This window comes from Panthera tigris, chromosome E1 (genome assembly GCF_018350195.1).
Source record: "Panthera tigris isolate Pti1 chromosome E1, P.tigris_Pti1_mat1.1, whole genome shotgun sequence".
In the NCBI taxonomy this organism is placed as follows: domain Eukaryota; kingdom Metazoa; phylum Chordata; class Mammalia; order Carnivora; family Felidae; genus Panthera; species Panthera tigris.
The window spans coordinates 4026282-4047927 of NC_056673.1; the positions used below are offsets into that span (position 1 = coordinate 4026282).

Consider the following 21646-nt stretch of genomic DNA (forward strand, 5'->3'; position numbering starts at 1 on the left):
GAGGTCCAGGCACAGTATGGCTGTGCAAAAATAAATTCAGTGAATGAAATACAGGATTATTTCATATCTTTTTTTTTTTTTAACATTTATTGATTTTTGAGACAGAGAGAGACAGAGCATGAATGGGGGAGGGGCAGAGAGAGAGAGGGAGACACAGAATCAGAAGCAGGCTCCAGGCTCTGAGCCATCAGCCCAGAGCCCGACGCGGGGCTCGAACTCACAGACCGTGAGATCGTGACCTGAGCTGAAGTCGGACACTCAACCGACTGAGCCACCCAGGCGCCCCTCTTTTTTTTATGTTTATTTTTGAGAAAGAGACAGACAGCAAGTGGGGGAGAGGCAGAGAGAGAGAGGAAGACACAGAATCCGAAGCAGGCTCTGGGCTCTGAGCTGTCAGCACAGAGCCCAATGCAGGGCTTGAACTCACGAACCGTGAGATCATGACCTGAGCCAAAGCTGGATGCTCAACCCACTGAGTCACCCAGGCGCCCTGTGGATATTTCATATGTTGGGGGGGATGAGGTAAAGAATAATTTTTTTTTATGGGAAAAAATAAAATTTGATGCCTACAACATACCAAAATAAACTTCAAATATTTTAAAGATACATGTTTAAAAATAAAATAAAAACAGGGGCACCTGGGTGGCTCAGTTGGTTGAGCATCCGACTTTGGCTCAGGTCATGATCTCACAGCCCGTGAGTTTGAGCCCCGCATGGGGCTCTGTGCTGACAGCTCGGAGCCTGGAGCCTGCTTTGGATTCTGTGTCTCCCTCTCTCTCTGCTCCTAACCCACTCACATTCTGTCTGTCTCTCTCAAAAATAAAATAAACATTAAAAAAATAAAATAAAATAAAAACAGAAGGAAAGATTAAAGAAAATTTGGAAGATTAGATGAAATATTTAGATCATCTCTGGGTATGAAAGACCTTTCTCAGGGGCACTTGAGTGGTTCGTCAGTTGAGCGGTTGACTCTTGACTTCGACTCAGGTCATGATCTCACGGTTTGTGGGATTGAGCCCCATGATGGGTTCTGCTCTGATAGCATGGAGCCTGCTTAGGATTTTCTTCCTCTCTCTGCCCCTCCCCTGCTCACATTTGCTCTCTCTTTCAAAATAATAAATAAATTAAAAACAAAAGAAATAATAGGTTAAGGACATATACTGGCAATTCACAAAGGAAGAAATATAAGTATCCAATAAATATATGAAAACAGGTTCAATGGCATAAATAACAAAAAAAGCATATTAAACTATTATATACTTACACCTAACAGAATGAGTAAGATTTTTAAAAGATAATTGGAATTGGGACAGAATTGTACGTTGAAGAGGCTTAAAATTTTATACAACCTAAATCCAGAAAGTCTACATTGGGAAACTTTTCTACCATGGGCAATAATTTGGCCACACTGAAAACTCATTTATAATTAGAAATTAAGTACCCAAGAAGATTATACCAGTTAAATGAATCAGAGGTCTAAATGTAAAAAAGCGAAACCATACGTTTATTAGAAGAAAACAGAAATGAATTCCCTTACATCCCAGAAATAGCAAAAGGTATGAGTGAAAATACAGAAGCAATTAAAGATCGCTAGCCAACTCTGTTTAAAAAATAATGCTTTCGGGGCGCCTGGGTGGCTTGGTCAGTTAAGTGTCCGACTTCGGCTCAGGTCATGCTCTCCCGGTCCGTGAGTTTGAGCCCCGTGTCGGGCTCTGTGCTGACAGCTCAGAGCCTGGAGCCTGTTTCAGATTCTGTGTCTCCCTCTCTCTCTGCCCCTCCCCTGTTCATGCTCTGTCTGTCTCAAAAATAAATAAACGTTAAAAAAAATTTTTTTTTAAATAATGCTTTCACATGGCAGATGATATCCTAAGCAAAGCCAAACAACAAATAATAAAGAAAATAAAGTATAATATGTCACCAAGAACTAATCTCCATACTAGATAAGAAACTCTTAAAGACTAAAAAGACCAACAATCCAATTTTAAAAAAAGGGTTTTTTTTTAACAAAAGAAGAACTTCTCAGAAAAATGTAAATGATGCTTAAACATGTGCAAACACACTTCACTCGATTCACACATGAAAGATGCACATTTGAAACGACACTGAAATACCATATCGCACTTATCAGATGACACCCTCTTGTTGGCCAGCCTGTGAAGAAACAGAAACTCGTGCACTGCTGGTCAGAGGGTGAGTAAGCACACCCCTGTGGACAGGAATTTGGTGGCAGGTGAAAAAAATTACAACCACCCAGGTTCTGAGAATTCACCCTGAAAAGACACCTCCACAAATACCAAGGGGAGGAAGAACATAAAGCTACTTATTGTGGCATTATTCATAACGGCAAAACAGGAGAAATTATCTAAACTCCCATCCTTAGGCAGGTTAAGTGGACTATGGCGTATCCGTGCAGTAGCACAACTATGTAGTCCTAAAGAACAGCGAAGATCTCGAAGAATTAATATGGAGAGATTACTACAACACGGTAATAAATAAACAGAGCAAGACACAAAGGAGTATCTTATGGAAAAGAAAGAGAAATGAGAACACACACACACGCTTATTTCTGCAAAAAGTAACAGAGGAAGAGGAAGCCAGAAATTAATGAAAATGATTACATGTAGAAGTACTAAAAATTAATATAATAGACCCACAATTATATGGTCACTTTATCTTCTACAAAGCAGGAAAGAATATCCAATGGGAAAAAGACAGTCTCTTCAACAAGCGGTGTTGGGAAAACCGAATGGCAACATGCAAAAGAATGAAACTGGACCATTTTCTTACACCAAACACAAAAACAAACTCGAAATGGATGAAAGACCGAAATGTGAGACCTGAAACCAGAAAAATCCTAGAAGAGAACACAGGCCATAGCAACCTTTTTCTAGCCATGTCTCCCGAGGCAAGGGAAACAAAAGCAAAAATAAACTATTGGGACTACATCAAAATAAAAAGCTTCTGCAGAGCAAAGTAAACAATCAAGAAACCTCAAAGGCAACCTACTGAATGGGAGAAGATACTTGCAAAGGACATATCCGATAAAGAGTCAGTATCCAAAATCAGTTCTATAAAGTTCTATAAAGTTCTATAAAGAACTGATACAACTCAACACCCAAAAACCAAATATAGTAAAACCTTGGATTGCGAGTAACTCGTTCTACAAGTGATCTGCAAGACGAGCAGACATTTCTAATGAAATTTAACTTGATAAACGAGCAACGTCTCACAATACGAGTAGGATGTGATGCTGAATGTCGTATGATCACAACTGAGCCAATGGTTCTCTCTCACTGCGGGATTGTGGGTCATCGGCTCCCACACTCGGATGCTCGGTCTCAGGCTGGAGTGTTTGGCAGAAATCAGTGATTTTTCGGAATGTTGGAAGGTGCCCACAACAGGCATTAGTGTATTTTTTGTCACTTCCAAGCATCTCTGGACAGTCCTTTGCTTTTCCATCCAAGAGCGAGCCTAGGAATGCTGTGCTCCATTCTAGGTCAGGCTGCCTGCAGATAGAGACCCTTTCCTCTGCCGCCTCATTGCCAGTTACACTAAATACAGTATAAGACAAGACTTTATTAATACCGTACTGTGGTCAACTTCCGTTAGTGATAGTGAAAGTCGTCCTACGCAGTAACCCTCCTCTCTCTCGTCTCCCTCACACCAGCCACGAAGGTTTTTAAAAGTGCATGTTGTTTATTTTTCTTTATATTTTGTAGAATGAATCATCTGAGTTTCCACTATTTCTTATGCGGAAATTTGCTTTGATATACAAGTGCTTTGGATGACAAGCTTGTTTCCATAACGAATTATGCTCGCAAACCAAGGTTTTACTGTAATCCAATTTAAAAATGGGCAGAAGAGGGGCGCCTGGGTGGCTCTGTTGGTTAAGCGTCCGACTTCAGCTCAGGTCATGATCTCACGGTCCGTGAGTTCGAGCCCTGCCTCGGGCTGTGTGCTGACAGCTCAGAGCCTGCAGCCTGCTTCAGATTCTGTGTCTCCCTCTCTCTCTGACCCTCCCCCGTTCATACTCTGTCTCTGTCTCAAAAATAAATAAAACATTAAAAAAAAATTTTTTTTAAATGGGCAGAAGACATGAATAGACACTTTTCCAAAGAAGACATCCAGATGGCCAACATACACATGAAAAGATGTTCATCGTCACTCCTCCTCAGGGAACTACAAATCAAAGCCACAATGAGATATCGCCTCACACCTGTCAGAATGGCTAAAATCAACAACACAAGAAACAACAGGTGTTAGCGAGGATGTGGAGGAAAAGGAACCCTCGTGCACTGTTGGTGGGAATGCAAACTGGTGTAGCCACTGTGGAAAACAGTAGGGAGCTTCCTCAAAAGGTGAAAATAGAGCCACCATACCATCCAGTAGTTGCACTACTGGGTATTTAACCCAATATAAACACACTAATTCAAAGAGATACGTGTGCCCCTATGTTTATTGCAGCTTTATCTACAATAATCAAATTATGGAAAGACCCCACATGCCCATTGATAGCTGAATAGAGAAAGTAGATGCAGTGGACATACACAATGGGATATTACTCAGCCATAAAAAAGTACGAAATCTTGGGGCATCTGGGTGGCTCAGTCGGTTGAGCATCCGACTGTGGCTCAGGTCATGATCTCACACTCATGGGTTCGAGCCCCGCATTGGGCTCTACGTGGACAGCTCAGAGCCTGGAGCCTGCTTCGGATTCTGGGTCTCCCTCTCTCTCTGCCCCTCCCCGGCTCGTGCTCTGTCTCTGTCTCTGTCTCTCTCTCTCTCTCTCAAAAATAAATAAAAACGTTAAAAAAAAAAAAAAAAAAAGGAAAGACAAACTCAGACTTAAGTGTCTGTGGTGGTGCCCGTGGTGGTACAGTGTCTGAAACTGTGTTCTGCAACCCCTAAGACAGACCCCATGAGCAAAAAGATCTCCCTGTTCTGATTGCCGGAAAAGAAAAATACCAACTTGGAAGGGGAAAGGTTAGAGAGAAACCCGCAGTGTTGGGATCTGAATCGAAGGAGCTAGAGTGAATCCATGAGGGTCTGGAAAACACAGTTCCCCAGCCAAATCCTACCACTGTTTTTATACAGCCTGCAAGCTATATAAAATGCAAATTATTACATGTATTACACAGAATAAATGTAAAATGTCAAAAAGGCCATTTGGCAAGAACAGATTCTCAGAGAGGTGAAGGCGTAGCCTCTTGTCCTGCAAAGCCCGAAAGATTTACTATCTGGGGCCTGAGCTGGACTAGGAAATTGTTAGACACTTTTACGGTTAAACAGGAGAAATTAAACGGGTGTCATGCTTCGTTTCGTCTCAGTTATAACGATTCACTGATTGACTGTAAGGTCAACGCAACGCCCGTAAGCTTCGCAGCCACACACACACACACACACACACACACACACACACAGTCTCAGCAGTAGGAGGTTTTGCAGAGCTCAGAGCTCAGACAAACCGTTCCGGGTCCTAATTCTCTCCTGCTCTCACCCTGATTGTATTTTCACCACTTCTTCCATGCTGATTTTGCTGTTGGATTTTCTCGGCGATGTCTTGCGCGATTTGGCAGGTGGCATCGTACGTGGAGAACCTGCATCAAAGGCATAAAGGAGAAGCATGCTTCAGGCTCTTTGAAAGCAACTTTCTGCATGACTTGCGCGCCACTTGTTAGTTCTAGCCACCAAGTCAAACGGGGAGGATGAGAATAGTAAATACAGCGACACGTGTTGCTGTCATAGGAAATACTGTGTGAGCCGGGCTCTGTTCTGAATGCTCCGTGTGTAACAATTCGCTTCATCCGCACGAAAACGCCAGGAGACGGGTACCGCTCCCATCGCCATCTTACAAGTGAGAAAATCAGCACAAACAGGCAGTAGATCCACTTGGCCAAGTGGTCCCGCCCACTGCAAACTATGTCCCCAACCACTTGTTCGAATTCATCCACTCACAGAACATCCGGCAAACATTTATGCAAGGGCTCCTCTGGGCTGAGCACGGGTTCCAGGCACTGGAGAGCAGGGCAGCGAACCGAATGGACAAAGTCCCTGCTCAAGGAGCATAAAATAAATAAAGACCCAGCATGTCCAGGGCTGGTAGGCGCTAACAAGAAAAAGAAAGCAGGATAAAAGAACACAGAGCGAGGCAAGGTGAGGAAGCCAGCCAGGCAGGTATCTGGGGAAGAGCTTCACAAAACAGGAACAGCAGGTACTGTTTATCCTCCAACAAAATGCGCTGGGGACGCAGGACACCCCCTCCGGACATCTAAGCTCGCAAGAACTCTCTGGAAACATTTGCCGAGCTTCTATTTGTTATTCAGAGTGTCGGGAGGCTTTGAAAAATCCACAATAAATTCCCCGGGGTCCCTTATTTTTTCCTTCTGGGACAGCCTTTTCGCTTCCTATTTGTTTTGCAGAGAACAGCTAAGTACACCTTGTATCTCTCCTACCAGGTGGCCCTGCTCTGCAGAGAAGGGACTAGGGCTGTCCTAGTACAAACTAGGGAAAACTGCTGTTTGCCCCCATGTCCCCATTTCTGCTTGAAAAAGTAAATGATCCGTTTCTTAAAAATCTTTGAACTCCCACACATTACTCATCCACTGAGGGAACTCGGCAAATGTGTTTTTCGATAACGGCAAAAAAAAAACAAACAACAAAAAACAATCTCCGGTCACTTCCCTTAGCAATCTTACTAGAGTAATTACGGCGATGGGTAACAAACTGAGTACCTGATCTGGGCCAGGTCCTACTTCTAATCTCATGAGGTAGGATCTTTGACAATGCCCCACTCTACGCTGAAGGAGCATCACGTGTGTATGCGTGTGAAAGTGTGTGTATGTTCATGCGTCCAAGAAAAGAGCAAGTAACACGACACGTAGTTAAGAAAATAGGAGGGGAGCTGATAAGGAAAACAGGGTCCTGATTCCCAGCTTTACCACATTTCTCCTTTTCCCCTCCATACTGTCACCTCTGAAAAGAGGAGCACAGACAGGTCTGGCTCTGTGGTCCCAGACCAGACCTATGGAAATCGATAATAAGGTATGATACACTGCCTAACAACCACGGAGCCTAAATGGTAAGTACTCCTGGAGTTTGGGAGGGAGAGAAAGTAGTGTCGGCCGAGGCACTCAGACTGGACAGGGCTGGGCCACGAGGTGACACCGTGGGCTGAATAGCGAGGTTGAAGCAGGAGGGAGGGGCACATTCGGCTGAGCAGCCCTGGGTAAGAGGGTAAGGTATAAAAGGAGACAGATGCGTGGAAGCTAGTTTCTGTGGAGCCTTGAACACCAGAATTATCAGGGGAGGCTTTTGAAAAAAGAGGATGTTGGAGCTGTAGGGGATACTCTGGCACACCGAGTGAGCCCCTGAAGAGGTTCTAGGACATGCAGAAGGCCAAAATCCCAGATGTTTTGCTCCCAATCTTTACGTTCCCACATTAGCCTTGGAGGGTGCTAGTTCTGAAACTCTGCTACATGCTGGGATCACCAGGGAATCTTGAAACAACAACACAACCGATTCCTGGCTCCCAAACCCAAGCATCCTGCTTAAACGGGAATGGTTTTATTTTTTTTTTAATGTTTTTTTTTTTTTTAACGTTTATTTTTTTTGAGACAGAGAGAGACAGAGCATGAACAGGGGAGGGGCAGAGAGAGAGGGAGACACAGAATCTGAAACAGGCTCCAGGCTCTGAGCTGTCAGCACAGAGCCCGACGCGGGGCTCGAACTCACAGACCGTGAGATCATGACCTGAGCCGAAGTCGGACGCTTAACTGACCAAGCCACCCAGGCACCCCTTTAATGTTTATTTTTGAGACAGAGAGAGACATATTGTGAGCAGAGGAGGGACAGAGAGAGAGGGGGACACAGAATCTAAAGCAAGCTCCAGGCTCCAAGCCGTCAGCATAGAGGCCGACGCGGGGCTCGAACTCACAAACCGCGAGATGGTGACCTGAGCCGAAGTTGGACGCTTAACCGACTGAGCCGCTCAGGCACCCTGGGAATGGGGTTTGACCTGACCACGAGGAGTTGTCAAAACTCCCCCTGGTGTTCCTACCTGGAGCAAAGTCTGAGAACCACAAGCACAGAGGTCACGGGCAGCCTCATCACAGTATCAAACACACGAGTACCTAACGTAGTAGTTGAGGGGCACCTGGGTGGCTTAGTCAGCAGGGCCTCTGACTCTTGATTTCAGCTCAGGCCACGATGTCATGGTTCATGAGTCCAGCCCCGTGTCGAGCTCTGCACTAATGGCACAGAACCTGCTGGGATTCTTGGCTCTCCCTCTCTCTCTGCCCCTACCCCACTTGTGCACACACACTCTCTCTTTCTCTCTCTCAAAATAATAAACATTTAAATAAATAAATAAATAAATAAATAAATAAATAAAGTACTACTTTAGGAAAATTAACCTGCACTCATTTACATAAATGGCTGGGAACGAGAGAGGAATGGCAGGAGCCCAGAAGACTCCCATTCCATAACTGGTCACCCGTATCTCCTGTCTGCAAGGCCCACAACTAAAAGCATGGGGTCAAGGCAGAAGCAGACAGCATGAAAGAGCTGCCAGGGGCGCCAGGGGGGGCTCCGTCGGTGAAGCGTCCGACTTCAGCTCAGGTCATGATCTCGCAGTCGGTGAGTTCGAGCCCCACGTCGGGCGCTGTGCTGACAGCTGGGAGCCTGGAGCCTGCTTTGGATCCTGTCTCTCTCTTTCTCTCTCTCTCTCTCTCTCTCTCTCTCTCTCTCTCTCTGCCCCTTCCCTACTCACACTCACTCTCTCTCTCTGTCTCTCTCAAAAAGTTAAATAAACGTTACCAAAAAAAAAAAAAAATGTTTTAAAGAGATGCCAGAGGCATTTGAAAGAAAAACCAAATATTCAATTGTCAGATAGGAGGAGGGCAAGAAAAAGTGGATGACTGGAGTTTTCAGGCCCAAGGGACACAGAGGATGGTGATGCCACAGCAGAGACCGAAGACCTGAAAAGGGGAACACGCAGGAAGTCCCCTGTTCTACCACAAAAACACTGAATGCACAGTTAAATTCATACACACGTAAGATTTACTTAAAAAAAACCAAAAACCTGGGGAAAAAAGATGTGGAAGGCAGGAATGATACCAGCATGGCAGAAGGCTGGTAATTATAGGACCTGGGTGAGGAGTACAAAGGGGGTCGTTAGACTATCCCTTTCTGTATATTCTTTTACCTTCCACAACATTTTTGAGAATAGACCAAAAAGAAAAAAGAAAGGACCAACCAGAATACAAAACCGTTAAGGTCTGTTTAACTCTAACTCTTCCAGGAAGGGTGCATCGCCAACACACATGTTGCCCCGGCAGGAAAGCTAATTAGCTTTAGCAAAGAACCTGTTCAGAGACAGTCATCCTTCTATTAAAAAGCGAGCCTACTGCTTGCTTTGATACACCGGTAAAGCAGTCACGGCTCTATGCCATGACTGACCAGCCGAATACCATTCAGGAGTAAAGCACCATTGATGTACGATTGTCAACAGCACGAACAGAAGGCTGTATGTAGCCAAGTCTGTTTTTATAAGGTTTTCAAAGTCCCGTTCCATACTCCCTCCTACCCTCCTGACCAGCAACCCACTTTGCAACGGAGCTAAGCTACCAGCACAGCAGAGTTTCCACCTGTTTCATAGTCAACGGACAAATGAGAAAGCCACGGAATCAGACTACCTGAGAGCAACGGGAAAAATCATAAATGCGTTTTCAGCATGAACTGGGGAAGGGGCTTGGGGTCCAAGGACAGCTTCCATCAATCTAAATGGATTATCACCTCTGAGCTCTATTTCCTACCTTATGTGTAAAGTGAGGGGGTCAGCTTCCAGGAAGTGGAGGGCAACTTAGCAAAACGTTATCAAGGGCCTTAAAAATGTTCATATCCTTGAACCCAACAGTTCACTTCCAGGAAATGAACCGAGGAAGTAAGAGATGGAACAAAGGGGCTGTCTCTGCAACAGTTAAACAAAACAAACTCTAATATTACAAAGAGGTACAAAAGAGGGAAATAATTATGGTTATTCATATGATGCACTATTATGTACCATTAGAAAAATCCTGTTTTTAGTAAATACTTAATGACACAGGGAAACGTTCCCTGCTTTGTAAAACATGCAGGTTTCCCTCACTATCCAAAAGTAGTCTTCCAATGAAACCTTTCATAAGGCAAAATGGGGTATAAAGCAAAAGGGCAATGACCACTAATTCATACAGAAAAATTTTTGAGCTTTCTCAGACCCCCCAAAATGACCGCTCTTGGTTTTTTCTGATACCTTAAGGCACATCTTGCTAACAGGTGCACAAAATAAACCCAAAAAAGCACACAGGTTTTCACAGACACAGCTCAAAGCTATCACAGTCTGATGCTGTCATGCTGAGTATAGCTCCCAGGGGAGGAGCTTGGGGGGGTCACTCTGCTGGTTGGGGTGCACAATGCCCCTAAGACAGCTTGCTGCAAAATAAACGCTGAATGCCATTTTCGCTTTCCGCATTTTTTTCATAAAAGCAAAAACCCCCTTCAGGTTTCTTTTGGTTAGAGAAAACAGGAACTAAGGTAGGTCTTTCCTAAAAGCAAAGTGGCATAAGGTGAAGTTTCAAAAAGCCACGGATGCTTGTATATGTATCATTATATGTACATACACACGCATATAAACTAATGTATTCATTTTAAAAATCAATAGTGGCTATCATTCCAAATGACAAAGTTGAAGACGTTTCTCCCCTGTGCAAATATTCAGTACTTCCTAAATTTTCTATCAGGGTGTATACAATTGTTAAAACTTGGTGGGAAAAAATTAGCGTTAAATCAAGTAAGCCATTGGCCAGGTCACCCAGATCCCAGAGCGTGCTAACTTTGATCTTGCACACCATTCTCCCGGTAGCCATCCTGCCTACAACTTCAACAATTATAAATTCTACCAGAAATACTAACCTAAAACATAAAGTCCAACAAGAACTTTACAGAGCTATATAACACGCTTTTCATTATGAGACAAAAAAAGTCAAGTCCGATATGCCATAGCAATATGTTCCTTGGGGTCAGTACTTGTGTCTGTCATCGTTCAGTCCTTGGGACTTAATTGTGGAGGGAATGACCCTTACCAGCTATTGTTCTGCTGCAGAAGTTGGCAGCAGAGGAAAACAGCCTTCGTGACGCTGACTCAGGTAAGGGTTAAATGCCCTATAAACAAATGCGTAATTTCCCTCCCTGATTCCGGTAAGTTTTTTTGAAGGGCCCACAAGATCTAAGTCCTAGAGCCAGCTGGTTAACTGGCGGGTGACCATGCATTCTGAACCTCGGCTTCTCCGCCTGTGAAGTAAGGGGCCGGGGGTGGGGGTCACCAGATGGACCGGCATTGCACGAAAAGGTTACTTGGACTTCACTTTCCCGAGAGTCCAGGGAAGCCAGCACCAGCCACCTCCACAGCCAGGACGGGCGGGAAATCTCCCCAGATGCAGCCGAGAAGGGCTGAAGGCATGTTCCGGGGTTCGGCACAAGCCCGCAGCTCCCCGGGGTTCCCCCCCCCCCCCACCGTCCGGGGCCGCCCCTGCGAACACCGAGGGTGGCGGGACACGGCAGGGTCTCCCTCGGCTGGGGAAGGGGCCCCGCTGCCCCCCCGCTGCCCCTCCCCTCTTCCCGAAGGTTCCCCGGCCCCAGAGCCTGGCGACCGCCGGCTCCCCGGAAGCCCGGCCTCCCTCGCGAACCCCTCCGCGCGGCCGCCCTCACCCCGGGCTCACCAGGGGTCCGGGGCCATCGCGCTGTCTCCGCCCGCCTTCGGACACTTCCTGCTCGCGGCAGCTGACTACGGCGGCCCGCGCGGCTCACACCCCGCGGTTCGGCCCGGGCGCGACCGGAACCTGCCGTTTCCCCCGGTGCGTGTGCGCTGCGGCCTCCAAGGTAGGGAAGCCACCACCCCCCAGCAACCCTTAGGTCGGCGCGAACAGCCCGGCGCAATTAAAATAAAACTTTTGGACAAAAATCGAAGCATTTTCCCGGGAAGGTGGAAGCATCACAAGCCCTCCGGCAGTTACCCGAAGTTGCAACCCGCTTCAAACAAAAAACACACAAAAACTGGACTGTGGGCATAGTTGCACAGCTGTGTACATTTACTAAACCTCAGAGTGAATTTTATACGTAAAGTTATACCTCAATAAAACTTAAAAAAAAAAAATTGTTAATCCTGCTTCAAACAAAGGACCCAAAGAATGGCAATTATAGATTGTCTTATAGCACCCTTCCCTAAATGACACTCGGTGATTGGTTATGCGGTTACGAAAAGAGTCCGTAGGGGGAAACGTGCAGCCAATGCCCCTAAATTTTCACGGAAATTGGAAGGAAAAGGAGCCCTCTCTGCTTCCGCAGCGGGAGCTCAGGGCTCAGCAGCCGAGAGCGTGCGCGGGCCTGGGCCCGGCGCGCATGCGCGCGTCCGTTACCATACCGACCAGGAGACGCTGCGCGGCCCGAGGCAGAGAGAGGGAGCGCCTGGTGTCCAGGGAATGGAAAACCAAATTCCTCCCAAGGCCGAGGTGGCCGAGGTGGCCGAGGTGGCCGAGCTGGAGCTTGAGGCCGCGATCGGCTTCAATGGTGAGGCCTCGAACGTGTCTGGGCGGGGGGTTGCAAGCCCTGGGGACGAGTAGCGCAAACAGGGACCGTGGGACACCGGGTGGCACCTGGAAGGCAGCGGGACCCTGGCAAGGGCCAAATTCTCTCCCGCCCCCAAGGCCCTGGGGAATCACATCCTCGCCCCAAACCTCAAAGACCGGGATGGTTTCACAGCACCTAAGAGGGACAAGTGCCTGCTCATGGGACCGAAGCATGAGTAAGGGTGGTCGTAACCCATCTCCCCCTGGTCAGCTCTGCCCTGGCCCTGTGACTCCGCGAGCCCCCGCAGCTGCCCGCCCCTGGGTAACCGCGGGATGGCTGAGTCCTGTTCAGCCCCTGGGCACAACTACTAGAACCCCAGCTGATGTGCCCATGAGAATGAGCTGGGGACCGAACGTGGCAGTGAGCAGCCGTTTTAGGGGATGATCTTGTCCTCTAACCCGGAGAAGGACCCTAACACTGAGGGTGTCAGGGGAGGCTGTGGAGGCAGGGAGATGCTTCTGTCCTGGAGGCCTGGCGGTTCTGCTCACACCTTATTTATGACTGCCTGATAGTTTGAACATGAAGGGGGGTAATGCTCTTTGTTTTTGTGTGTGAAGGAAGGAAACCGCGTTACATTTAGAAAAAGCAAACTTTTTTTTTTAAAGTGTGTTGTGCTGCCCGAAAGTTTTAAAATTGTAATATTGCACACCAGACTGTCAATGGCTAAAGCTTTAGGCACAGTCTGGAACCTAGAGCTTGACTCTTCGTGTTAGTTTAACAGTCTCTTATAGATAGTGGGCACTTCTTAGTACATCTGAGATATCGGCCATCTTTAGAGCTGGTGGCAAGGTCATTGGTAAAGGAAGTGAGTGACCGCTGCTGAGTGCAAGGGGTCAGTGCAGAGCCTCAAACACAGCGCTCTGCAACTGAATTCATGATGTTTTGTGGAGCTCTAAGAGTAAATATATGGGGGCGACCTGGTGGCTCAGTTAGTTAAGCCTCCTACATTGGCTCACATCATGATTTATTTCCGGGTTCGTGAGTTCGAGCCGCCATACCCGGCTCTGCAATGCCGGTGCTGGGTCTGCTTGGGATTCTCTCTCTCTCCTTCTGTCTCTCTCTTCAGCTAAAATAAACTTTAAACATTAAAAAAAAAGTTATAAAAAGAGAGTAAATAGATGGTACATTATATTCCAGTGCCTTCCATGGCCATTACTGGTTATCTTGGCCTTTTAAAATGGCCCAAATTAATGGAATTATTTTTACTTTGCTGGTTTTGTGACAATTTATATTATATTCTTTCCTGTAGTCAAATACACATTTATCTAGAACCACTATATGCCAAATAGTATGCTATGTTCTGAGCATACAGGGATAAATCCATAGCCACACTTAAGAAGAAGAGTTTAGGAAACTGGAAAAATACAGTGAAGCCCAAAGAAAAATCAGCCATCGTTACATTTTGCAAAGATAGTGCTGTTAAAGGTTTGGTGTGATCCTTTCAAATATATATTTACATATAAACTTTAAAAAAAATTTTTTTCATTTTCATTTTTTATTCTTTTACATTTATTCATTTTTGAGAGCCAGAGCACCAGCGAGGGAGGGGCACAGAGAGAAAGGGAGACACAGAATCGGAAGCAGGCTCCAGGCTCTGAGCTGTCAGCACAGAGCCCAACGCAGGGCTTGAACTCCCGAACGGCAAGATCATGACCTGACCTGAAGTGGGATGCTTAGCCAACTGAGCCACCCAGGTGCCCCTTTTTAAAAACAATGTTTAATGTTTATTTTATTTTTGAGAATGATGCAGGGGGAGAGGGGAAGAGAGAGAGGGAGACACAGAATCCAAAACAGTCTCTAGGCTCCCAGCCCAACACAGGGCTCGAACTCACGAACGACAAGATCACGACCTGAGCTGAAGTTAGTGTTTAACTGACTGAGCCACCCAGGCACCCCTAAACCTTTTTTAAACGAACGGGGCTCATACTGTATAATTTTAGACTTTTTTTTTTCTACTTAACTCCACTTAACACTATGCCATGTACATTTTCCCTTAGCACAGAGCTTGAGTGGGGGAGGGACAGAGAGAGAGAGGGAGAAACAGACTCCAAAGTGGGCTCCAGGCGCTGAGCTGTTAGCAGAGAGCCTGACGCAGGGCTCGAACCCATGAACTGTGAGATCATGACCTGAGCCGAAGTCCAAAGCTTAACCAACTGAGCCACTCAGGTGCTCCTGTGCAGGGGTTACTATAGGGCTCTTTTATTTTTATCATAAAATAGTGCAACAGAAATTTATAATGCCATAATAAATACCAAGTATTGCACACAGGATTAGCAAGTTTTGATACTGTTTCTTATTTGAGTTAATTTTTTTGAGTTTATGTCTTTTCTTTATTTTGAGAGACAGAGAGACAGAGGCAGAATCCCAAGCAGGCTCTGTGCTAACAGCACAGAGCCTGATGTGGGGCTCAATCCAACAAACCGTGAGATCGTGACCTGAGCCAAAATCAAGAGTCAAGCTCAACTGACTGAGCCACCCGGGCGCCCCTTGAGTTAATATTTTTGAGAAAAAAAACACACATTTTAAGTCCTCTCTTCTATCACACTATCCTATCCTTTCTCCCTCTGTAGAGACAACCACTACCCTGAAGTTAATGTGTACCCTTCCCAGCCATGCTTTCAAAGCTTGCGGTGTGTGTAAAATATTAAATATGCTATCTATAAATAATTTATACTGTAAATGTGCAAGTTTTTATATTTTATAGAAATGGTTTCATCCTGCACACATTCTGAAGCCTGCTTTTTTTTCCACCCAGCATTTATGCAATCTTCTCATGTCGATTAATTTAACTCCGCTACTCCCTTGTGTAAATACGCCAACATTAGTTATCTATTCCCCGTAGATGGTCTTTTAATTTATTTGCAACTTTCTGCTACTACAAGGCTGCAAGGCTGCAGTGAACACCTTTGTAGTGGCCTGTGGACACAATTGCAAGTATTTCTCTAGGTCACGTACCAAAGAGTGGAACACCTGGGTCCTAGGGTGTGTGCGTGCTCAACCATTCTGAACATGGCTGTGTTGTTTTCCAAAGCTATTCCACCGAAGTACCTTCCCACAATGCAGTTGTATGAGCGTTTCCTTTTGTTCACATCACCGCTAATGCTTGCTATTATCGGCCTTTTTAATTTTAGCTGTTATGATGGAAATGAAACAGTGTCTCATTTGGCATGCAATGCTCATTACTTTGATGGCTATAGTTTCACATGTTTATTGTTTTTGTTTTTGTTTTTTTAATTTTCTCCCTCCTACATTGCCTGTTCATAGCCTTTGCTCATTTTTCCATTGGAGCAGTTTGTGCTTTCTTATTTGTTTGTGGTAGCTCTTTGTATGTTCTGGATATAATCCTTATCTATTACGTACATTGCAAACATCTTCTCCTGGTTTGGGTTTTTCTTTTCATTTTGTCATTTGTCATCAGAAGTCTTAGGTTCTTAACATAACTGGATGACTACGGTGGCCTTCTCTGTTAGGATTTGCTCTCTTTGTGGCACGTTTAAGAAGTCATCTCCTACAACTTGTGTACACATGAAGTCTTGTTTGTCACAGTTAGGTCCTTGATCTACCTATTGTACTGTTTGCGGATGGTGTGAGGTAGGATCTGATTTTGCTTTTTCCATATGGATAGTCAAATGATTGCTTATTAGGTAACTGCAATTGAAAATGTATATATGAACATGAAGAGGGAGCATAGGACAAGCTGAGGGTAAAGCATAAACTAGCATACCCATGCCCCACCCCCCTCCGCCCAGGTGGGATGTGTGTCCCCCGCAGGTAGGATGTGTGACATTCCTGGCTGCCCAAGAACAAAGGAGAAGACAGACAACAAATGGTTAAACTGATAGAGTCACTGTCGGTTTACAAATATCTTAGTACAACTGCAAGAAAAGGGCAATCTAGGGGCACCTGGGTGGCTCAGTCAGTTAAGCATCCAACTTCAGCTCAGTGAAGTTCGGTCAGTGAGTTCAAGCCCCGCCTTGGGCTCTGTGCTGACAGCTCAGAGCCTGCAGCCTGCTTTGGATTCTGTGTACCCACCCCCTCTCTCTATGCATCGCCCACTCTGCTCTGTCTCGCTCTGTCTCTCAAAAATAAATCAATGTTTTTTAAAAATTAGGGGGAAAAAAAGGGGGCAGTCTTATCAATAGCCTAATGTCCAGGAACTCCCTACTGTCTTAAGGATAGTGTTTTGCTCGAGTGAAAACCAACCTTGGCCTGACAATAGCTAGGCCTCCAGTACCCTGTGAGTCTTTTTCGCATGTGGAAATCCCTTTAAGAAACGTCCTCTTGACTTTACCTCCCCCAGCACCATGGTATATAACCAGTCATTCTTCACAGCCCCAGTGCAGCCCTTCCTGCCACAGGTCCTGTCCCCGTGCTGTGACAAAATCGTCTTTTTTGCCCCAAAGACGTCTTCAAGAATTCTTTCTTGGCTGTCAGCTCCGAACCCCACCATCACCCCAAAACCTCATCAGACAGATCACCCCCAAAGACAGAAACCTTAGGCTTTGGAGAACTTACGACAGGAAAAAGGAACAATCTCAAGTAAAGCGAAAGAAATCATTTAGTCAATAAATACATTTGACAATTTGAGCAAAAGAAAAAAAAAAAGAAAGAAAGAAAAATCTGTGATCTATTTAGCTACTGGAATCACATTCTGTACCAAAATAAATTCTAGAGGGAGTTAAATGTAAAAGATGAATTCATTAAAAGATGAGAACATGATATTAATAAATATTTATGACTCTTTTGATGGAGTAGGAGATAGCCATAGAATGGTTTTAAAATACCCTGGAATAAATGTACTAAGAAATGTGTGAGATCTTTAGGGAGAAAAATCGAAAATGGAAGCCCTAAAAGGAGATTTCGTAGAAAAACATATCCTGTTTTTAGAAAGGAGATTGAATGTATTATTATAAAAATTATTTTTCCTTAATCTATACATTTAATACCATGACACCAAAAATGATTTTTAACTAATCAAGTTGACTTTACGGTTTGTACCGTAAAATAGTATCAAGCCTAGCCCCCCAAATTCTGGCCAAAATTGAGTGATAAGGGAGGACCTCTCTTTCACAATAAAGCATGTTGCAAAGGTTTATAATTGGGGTGATGGTTCTTGCCCCAGAGCTGGAGGATGGGGTCTCACTGCGAGAGGTCTGGGCTTCCTTTGAGCGAGCGCCTGGTGGTGACTCGGAACCAAATTATCTTTACTTTGGGGACAGTGGGGGCAGTGAATTCATGTTCGTACTGTGCTTCCCACTCACCCAGACTGGCTGTTGGTATTTCCTGCTTCTCAGGATTCCAAGAATTGGCCTTGTTCTCCAGAGTGAGGTTCCTGGACCACCACCAGCATCTCCTGAGAACTTGTCAGAAATTCAGAACCTCAAGGAGCACCCGGGTGGCTCAGTGGGTTCAGCGTCTGGGTTCAGCGTCTGACTTCAGCTCAGGTCATGATCTCGCGGTTTGTGGGTCTGAGCCCCGCATCGGGCTCTGTGCTGACAGCTCAGAGCCTGGAGTCTGCTTCAGATTCTGTGTCTCCCTCTCTCTCTGTCCTCCCCCGCTTGCACTCTGTCTCTCTCTCTCAGAAATAAATAAACATTAAAAAAAAAAAAAAGATTAAAAAAAAAAAAAAAGAAATTCAGAATCTCAGCTCCCCTTCCAGACCTGAAATCTGCATTTTAACCAGATCCCCTGGCAATTTTATGCATTGAAGTCTGAGAAGTGGTATACTAGACCGACCTTGTCAGTGGAATAAAATTACATATATGACTACCCCCCCACCAACCCACTTGTTTTAGTTGATCTAAAAAGTTTTTTTATTTCAAAATTTGTATTCAATTTTTTTTTATGTTTATTTATTTTTGAGAGAGAGAGACAGGCAGACAGACAGAGCGCAAGCAGGGGAGGGCAGAGAGAGAGGGAGACCCAGAATCCAAAGCAGGCTCCAGGCTCCGAGCTGTTAGCACAGAGCCCGACGCGGGGCTTGAACTCACGAACCGTGAGATCGTGACCTGAGCCGAAGTCGGACTCTCAACTGACTGAGCCACCCGGGCACCCCTGTATCAAAAAAAAAAAATATATATATATATACATATATATATATATAGTATATATATGTATATGTATATATACGTATATGTATATATACATTTGTATATATACGTATATACATATATAGGCTACTTGTGCACTTAATTATTACTATTTTTTAAAATTATTATTATTATTTTTAAGTAAGCTCCACACCCAACACAGGGCTTGAATTCAGAGAGATCAAGAGTCACACACTGTTCTCACTGAGCCAGCCAGGCACCCCTAATTATCACCACCTTTATTTTTTCTTTCTTTCTTCCTTTAATCATTACTATTTTTAATCTCTCTCTTCTAGGACACGTGCCCACTGGTCTGAAATGCCATCCTGACCAGGAACATTTGATTTTCCCCCTGGGCTGCACAGTCCTGATCCAGGCAATAAATACTCAGGAACAGAACTTCCTGCATGGCCACAGTAACAACGTCTCCTGTGTGGCCATCTCCAAGAGTGGGCTGTACCTTGCCTCCGGGCAAGTCACGTTCATGGGTTTCAAGGTGAATGAACTGAAAAAATAGTTCCTTGTAAATCGATACAGAGGTGACTCCCTAGAACCCCCCCCCCCCCCCGCAACTTCAGGGCAGCTCTGCGATGGTCCCTGGTTTTCCCCTCTTCTTCCTCATGGCCTCCTCTTTGAGCTCATTTTTATTCCCTCCGGCTGAGAGTAAGCACTCTGGTGTTTACACCTGACTCCACAGAGAGTGGACTGATAATGCTCAGGAACAAAAAGTCCCTGCTTAATTTATTTATTTAAAAAGTTTTTTTAATGCTTATTTATTTTTGAGAGAGAGACAGACAGAGCTTGAGTGGGGGAATGGCAGAGAGAGAGGGAAACAGAATCCGAAGCAGGCTCCAGGCTTCCAGCTGTCAGCACAGAGCCTGATGCAGGGCTCGAACTCATGAACCACGAGATCATGCCCTGAGCTGAAGTCAGATGCTCAACCAACTGAGCCACCCAAGTGCCCCTTTGCTTAATTAATAAATTTTTTTAAATATTTTTTTAATGTTTATTTATTTTGAGAGAAAGAGAGAGAGAGAGAACAAGTGTGCGAGCAGGGGAGGGGCGGAGAGAGAGAATCCCAAGCAGGCTCCACGTTGTCAGCACAGAGCCTGACGAGGGGCTCGACCCCAGAACAGTGAGATCATGACCTGAGCCAAAGTCGGACGCTCAACCGACTCAGCCACCCAGGCTCCCCCTCTGCTTAATTTAAAATGGTTTCCTCCCTCTTGCCCTTAATGTTTGTGAGACGCAGTCTAATCTCCAGAAAAGTGCTCTTACTGATTGTTTTCCACCAAGAGAGGTAGCTCTGTGCTGGGACTCTTCTGAAGCCAGTCTGCGATCTGACAGCGTCTTCTCGCCCCCAGGCAGATATCATTTTGTGGGATTATAAGCAAAGGGAGCTGATTGCCCGGCTGTCACTTCACAAGGGCAAAATCGAAGCACTGGCCTTTTCACCAAATGATTTGTACTTGGTATCACTAGGAGGCCCAGACGACGGAAGGTAATGAACTCGATACGTTTACTTATTTTTCACCGGGCATATTTCTAGTTCTGTCATCCTCTCTCTCCCCTCCGAGGTTCTCTGTTGGCCTGTCCACATTCATGTGTGTGTCTCATATGAAAAGCCTACGGGGAAAATACGGTAGTGCAACACTTCTCGACCTTAGCTGCATGCTGAAGGCCACTGGGGAGCTTTAGAAAATCACTGATGCCTGGGGGGCGCCTGGGGGGGCTCATTCAGTTGAGAATCCGGTTTCGGCTCAAGTCATGATCTCACGGTTCGTGAATTTGAGCCCCCGAGTCGGGCTCCGTGACGACAGCGTGGAGCCTGCTTGGGATTCTCTCCCTCTCTCCCTCCCTCTCTGTGACTCCCTTGCTCTCTCTGTCTCTCTCTCTCTCAAAGTAAATAAATAAACTTAAAAGAATTTTTTTCAAGTATAATAAACAAGGTTATATTAGTTTCAGGTGCACAAAACAATGATTCAACAATTCTAGGCATTACTCAGTGGTCATCGAGATAGATGGACTTTTGAAGTGGACTTCTATCTATCTCTACCTTCTCCCCACCCACCTCCCCTCTGGCAACCATCAGTCTGTTGTCAGTACTTAAGAGTCTGTTTTGTGTGTGTGTGTGTGTGTGTGTGTGTGTGTGTGTGTGTGTGTGTGTTTTCTACATTCGTTTGTTTCTTAATTTCCACATGTGAGTGAAATCATACAGTAATTGTGTTTCTCTGACTTATTTCACTTAGCATCATACCCTCTAGTTCCATCTGTGTTGTTGCAAATGGCAAGATTTCATTCTTTTTGGTGGCTGAGGAATGTTCTTATATATCCCCCGTCTTTTTTGTGCATTCATTTGTTGATGGACGCTTGGATTGCTTCCATATCTTGGCTATTATAAATAATGCTACAGTAATAATATCTATCTTTTTGAATTAGCGTTTTCATTTTCTTTGGGTAAATACCCAGGAGTGAAATTACTGGATCATAGGGTAGTTCTATTTTTAATTTTTTTTTGGAGAACCTCCCTACTGTTTTCCACAGTGGCCACACCAGTTTGCATTCCACCAACAGTGCACGAGGGTGCCTTTCTCTCCACATCCGTGCCAACATTTGTTGTTTCTTATGTTTTTGATTATAGCCATTCTGACAGATGTGAGGTGATATCTCATTATGGTTTTGATGCGCATTTTCCTGATGTTGAGTGACGTTGAACATTGTTCATATGTTTGTTGGCCATCTTTTTTTTTTTTAATTTTTTTTTTAACATTTATTTATTTTTGAGACAGAGAGAGACAGAGCATGAACAGGGGAGGGTCAGAGAGAGGGAGACACACAGAATCTGAAACAGGCTCCAGGCTCTGAGCTGTCAGCACAGAGCCCGACGCGGGGCTCGA

General features: G+C 45.1%; 2 protein-coding genes across 3 annotated transcripts in view; one reads left to right on the forward strand and one right to left on the reverse strand.

Annotated features, from left to right (window-relative positions):
- The window catches only part of STX8 (syntaxin 8), a 252706-nt gene extending 240864 nt beyond the window's left edge, over positions 1 to 11842 (reverse strand). The window contains exons 1-2 of the mRNA XM_042967115.1: positions 11754 to 11842; positions 5498 to 5597 (exon numbers count right to left, since the gene is read on the reverse strand). Coding sequence (XP_042823049.1) covers positions 5498 to 5597; positions 11754 to 11770 — 117 coding nt within the window. The 5' untranslated portion in view covers positions 11771 to 11842. The remainder of the gene's footprint in view (positions 1 to 5497; positions 5598 to 11753) is intronic.
- Positions 11843 to 12463: 621 nt separating this feature from the next.
- The window catches only part of CFAP52 (cilia and flagella associated protein 52), a 43496-nt gene continuing 34313 nt past the window's right edge, over positions 12464 to 21646 (forward strand). For both annotated transcript variants that reach the window (XM_007085959.3, XM_042966757.1), the window contains exons 1-3: positions 12464 to 12600; positions 19046 to 19245; positions 20114 to 20250. In XM_007085959.3, coding sequence (XP_007086021.1) covers positions 12513 to 12600; positions 19046 to 19245; positions 20114 to 20250 — 425 coding nt within the window. In that variant the 5' untranslated portion in view covers positions 12464 to 12512. The remainder of the gene's footprint in view (positions 12601 to 19045; positions 19246 to 20113; positions 20251 to 21646) is intronic.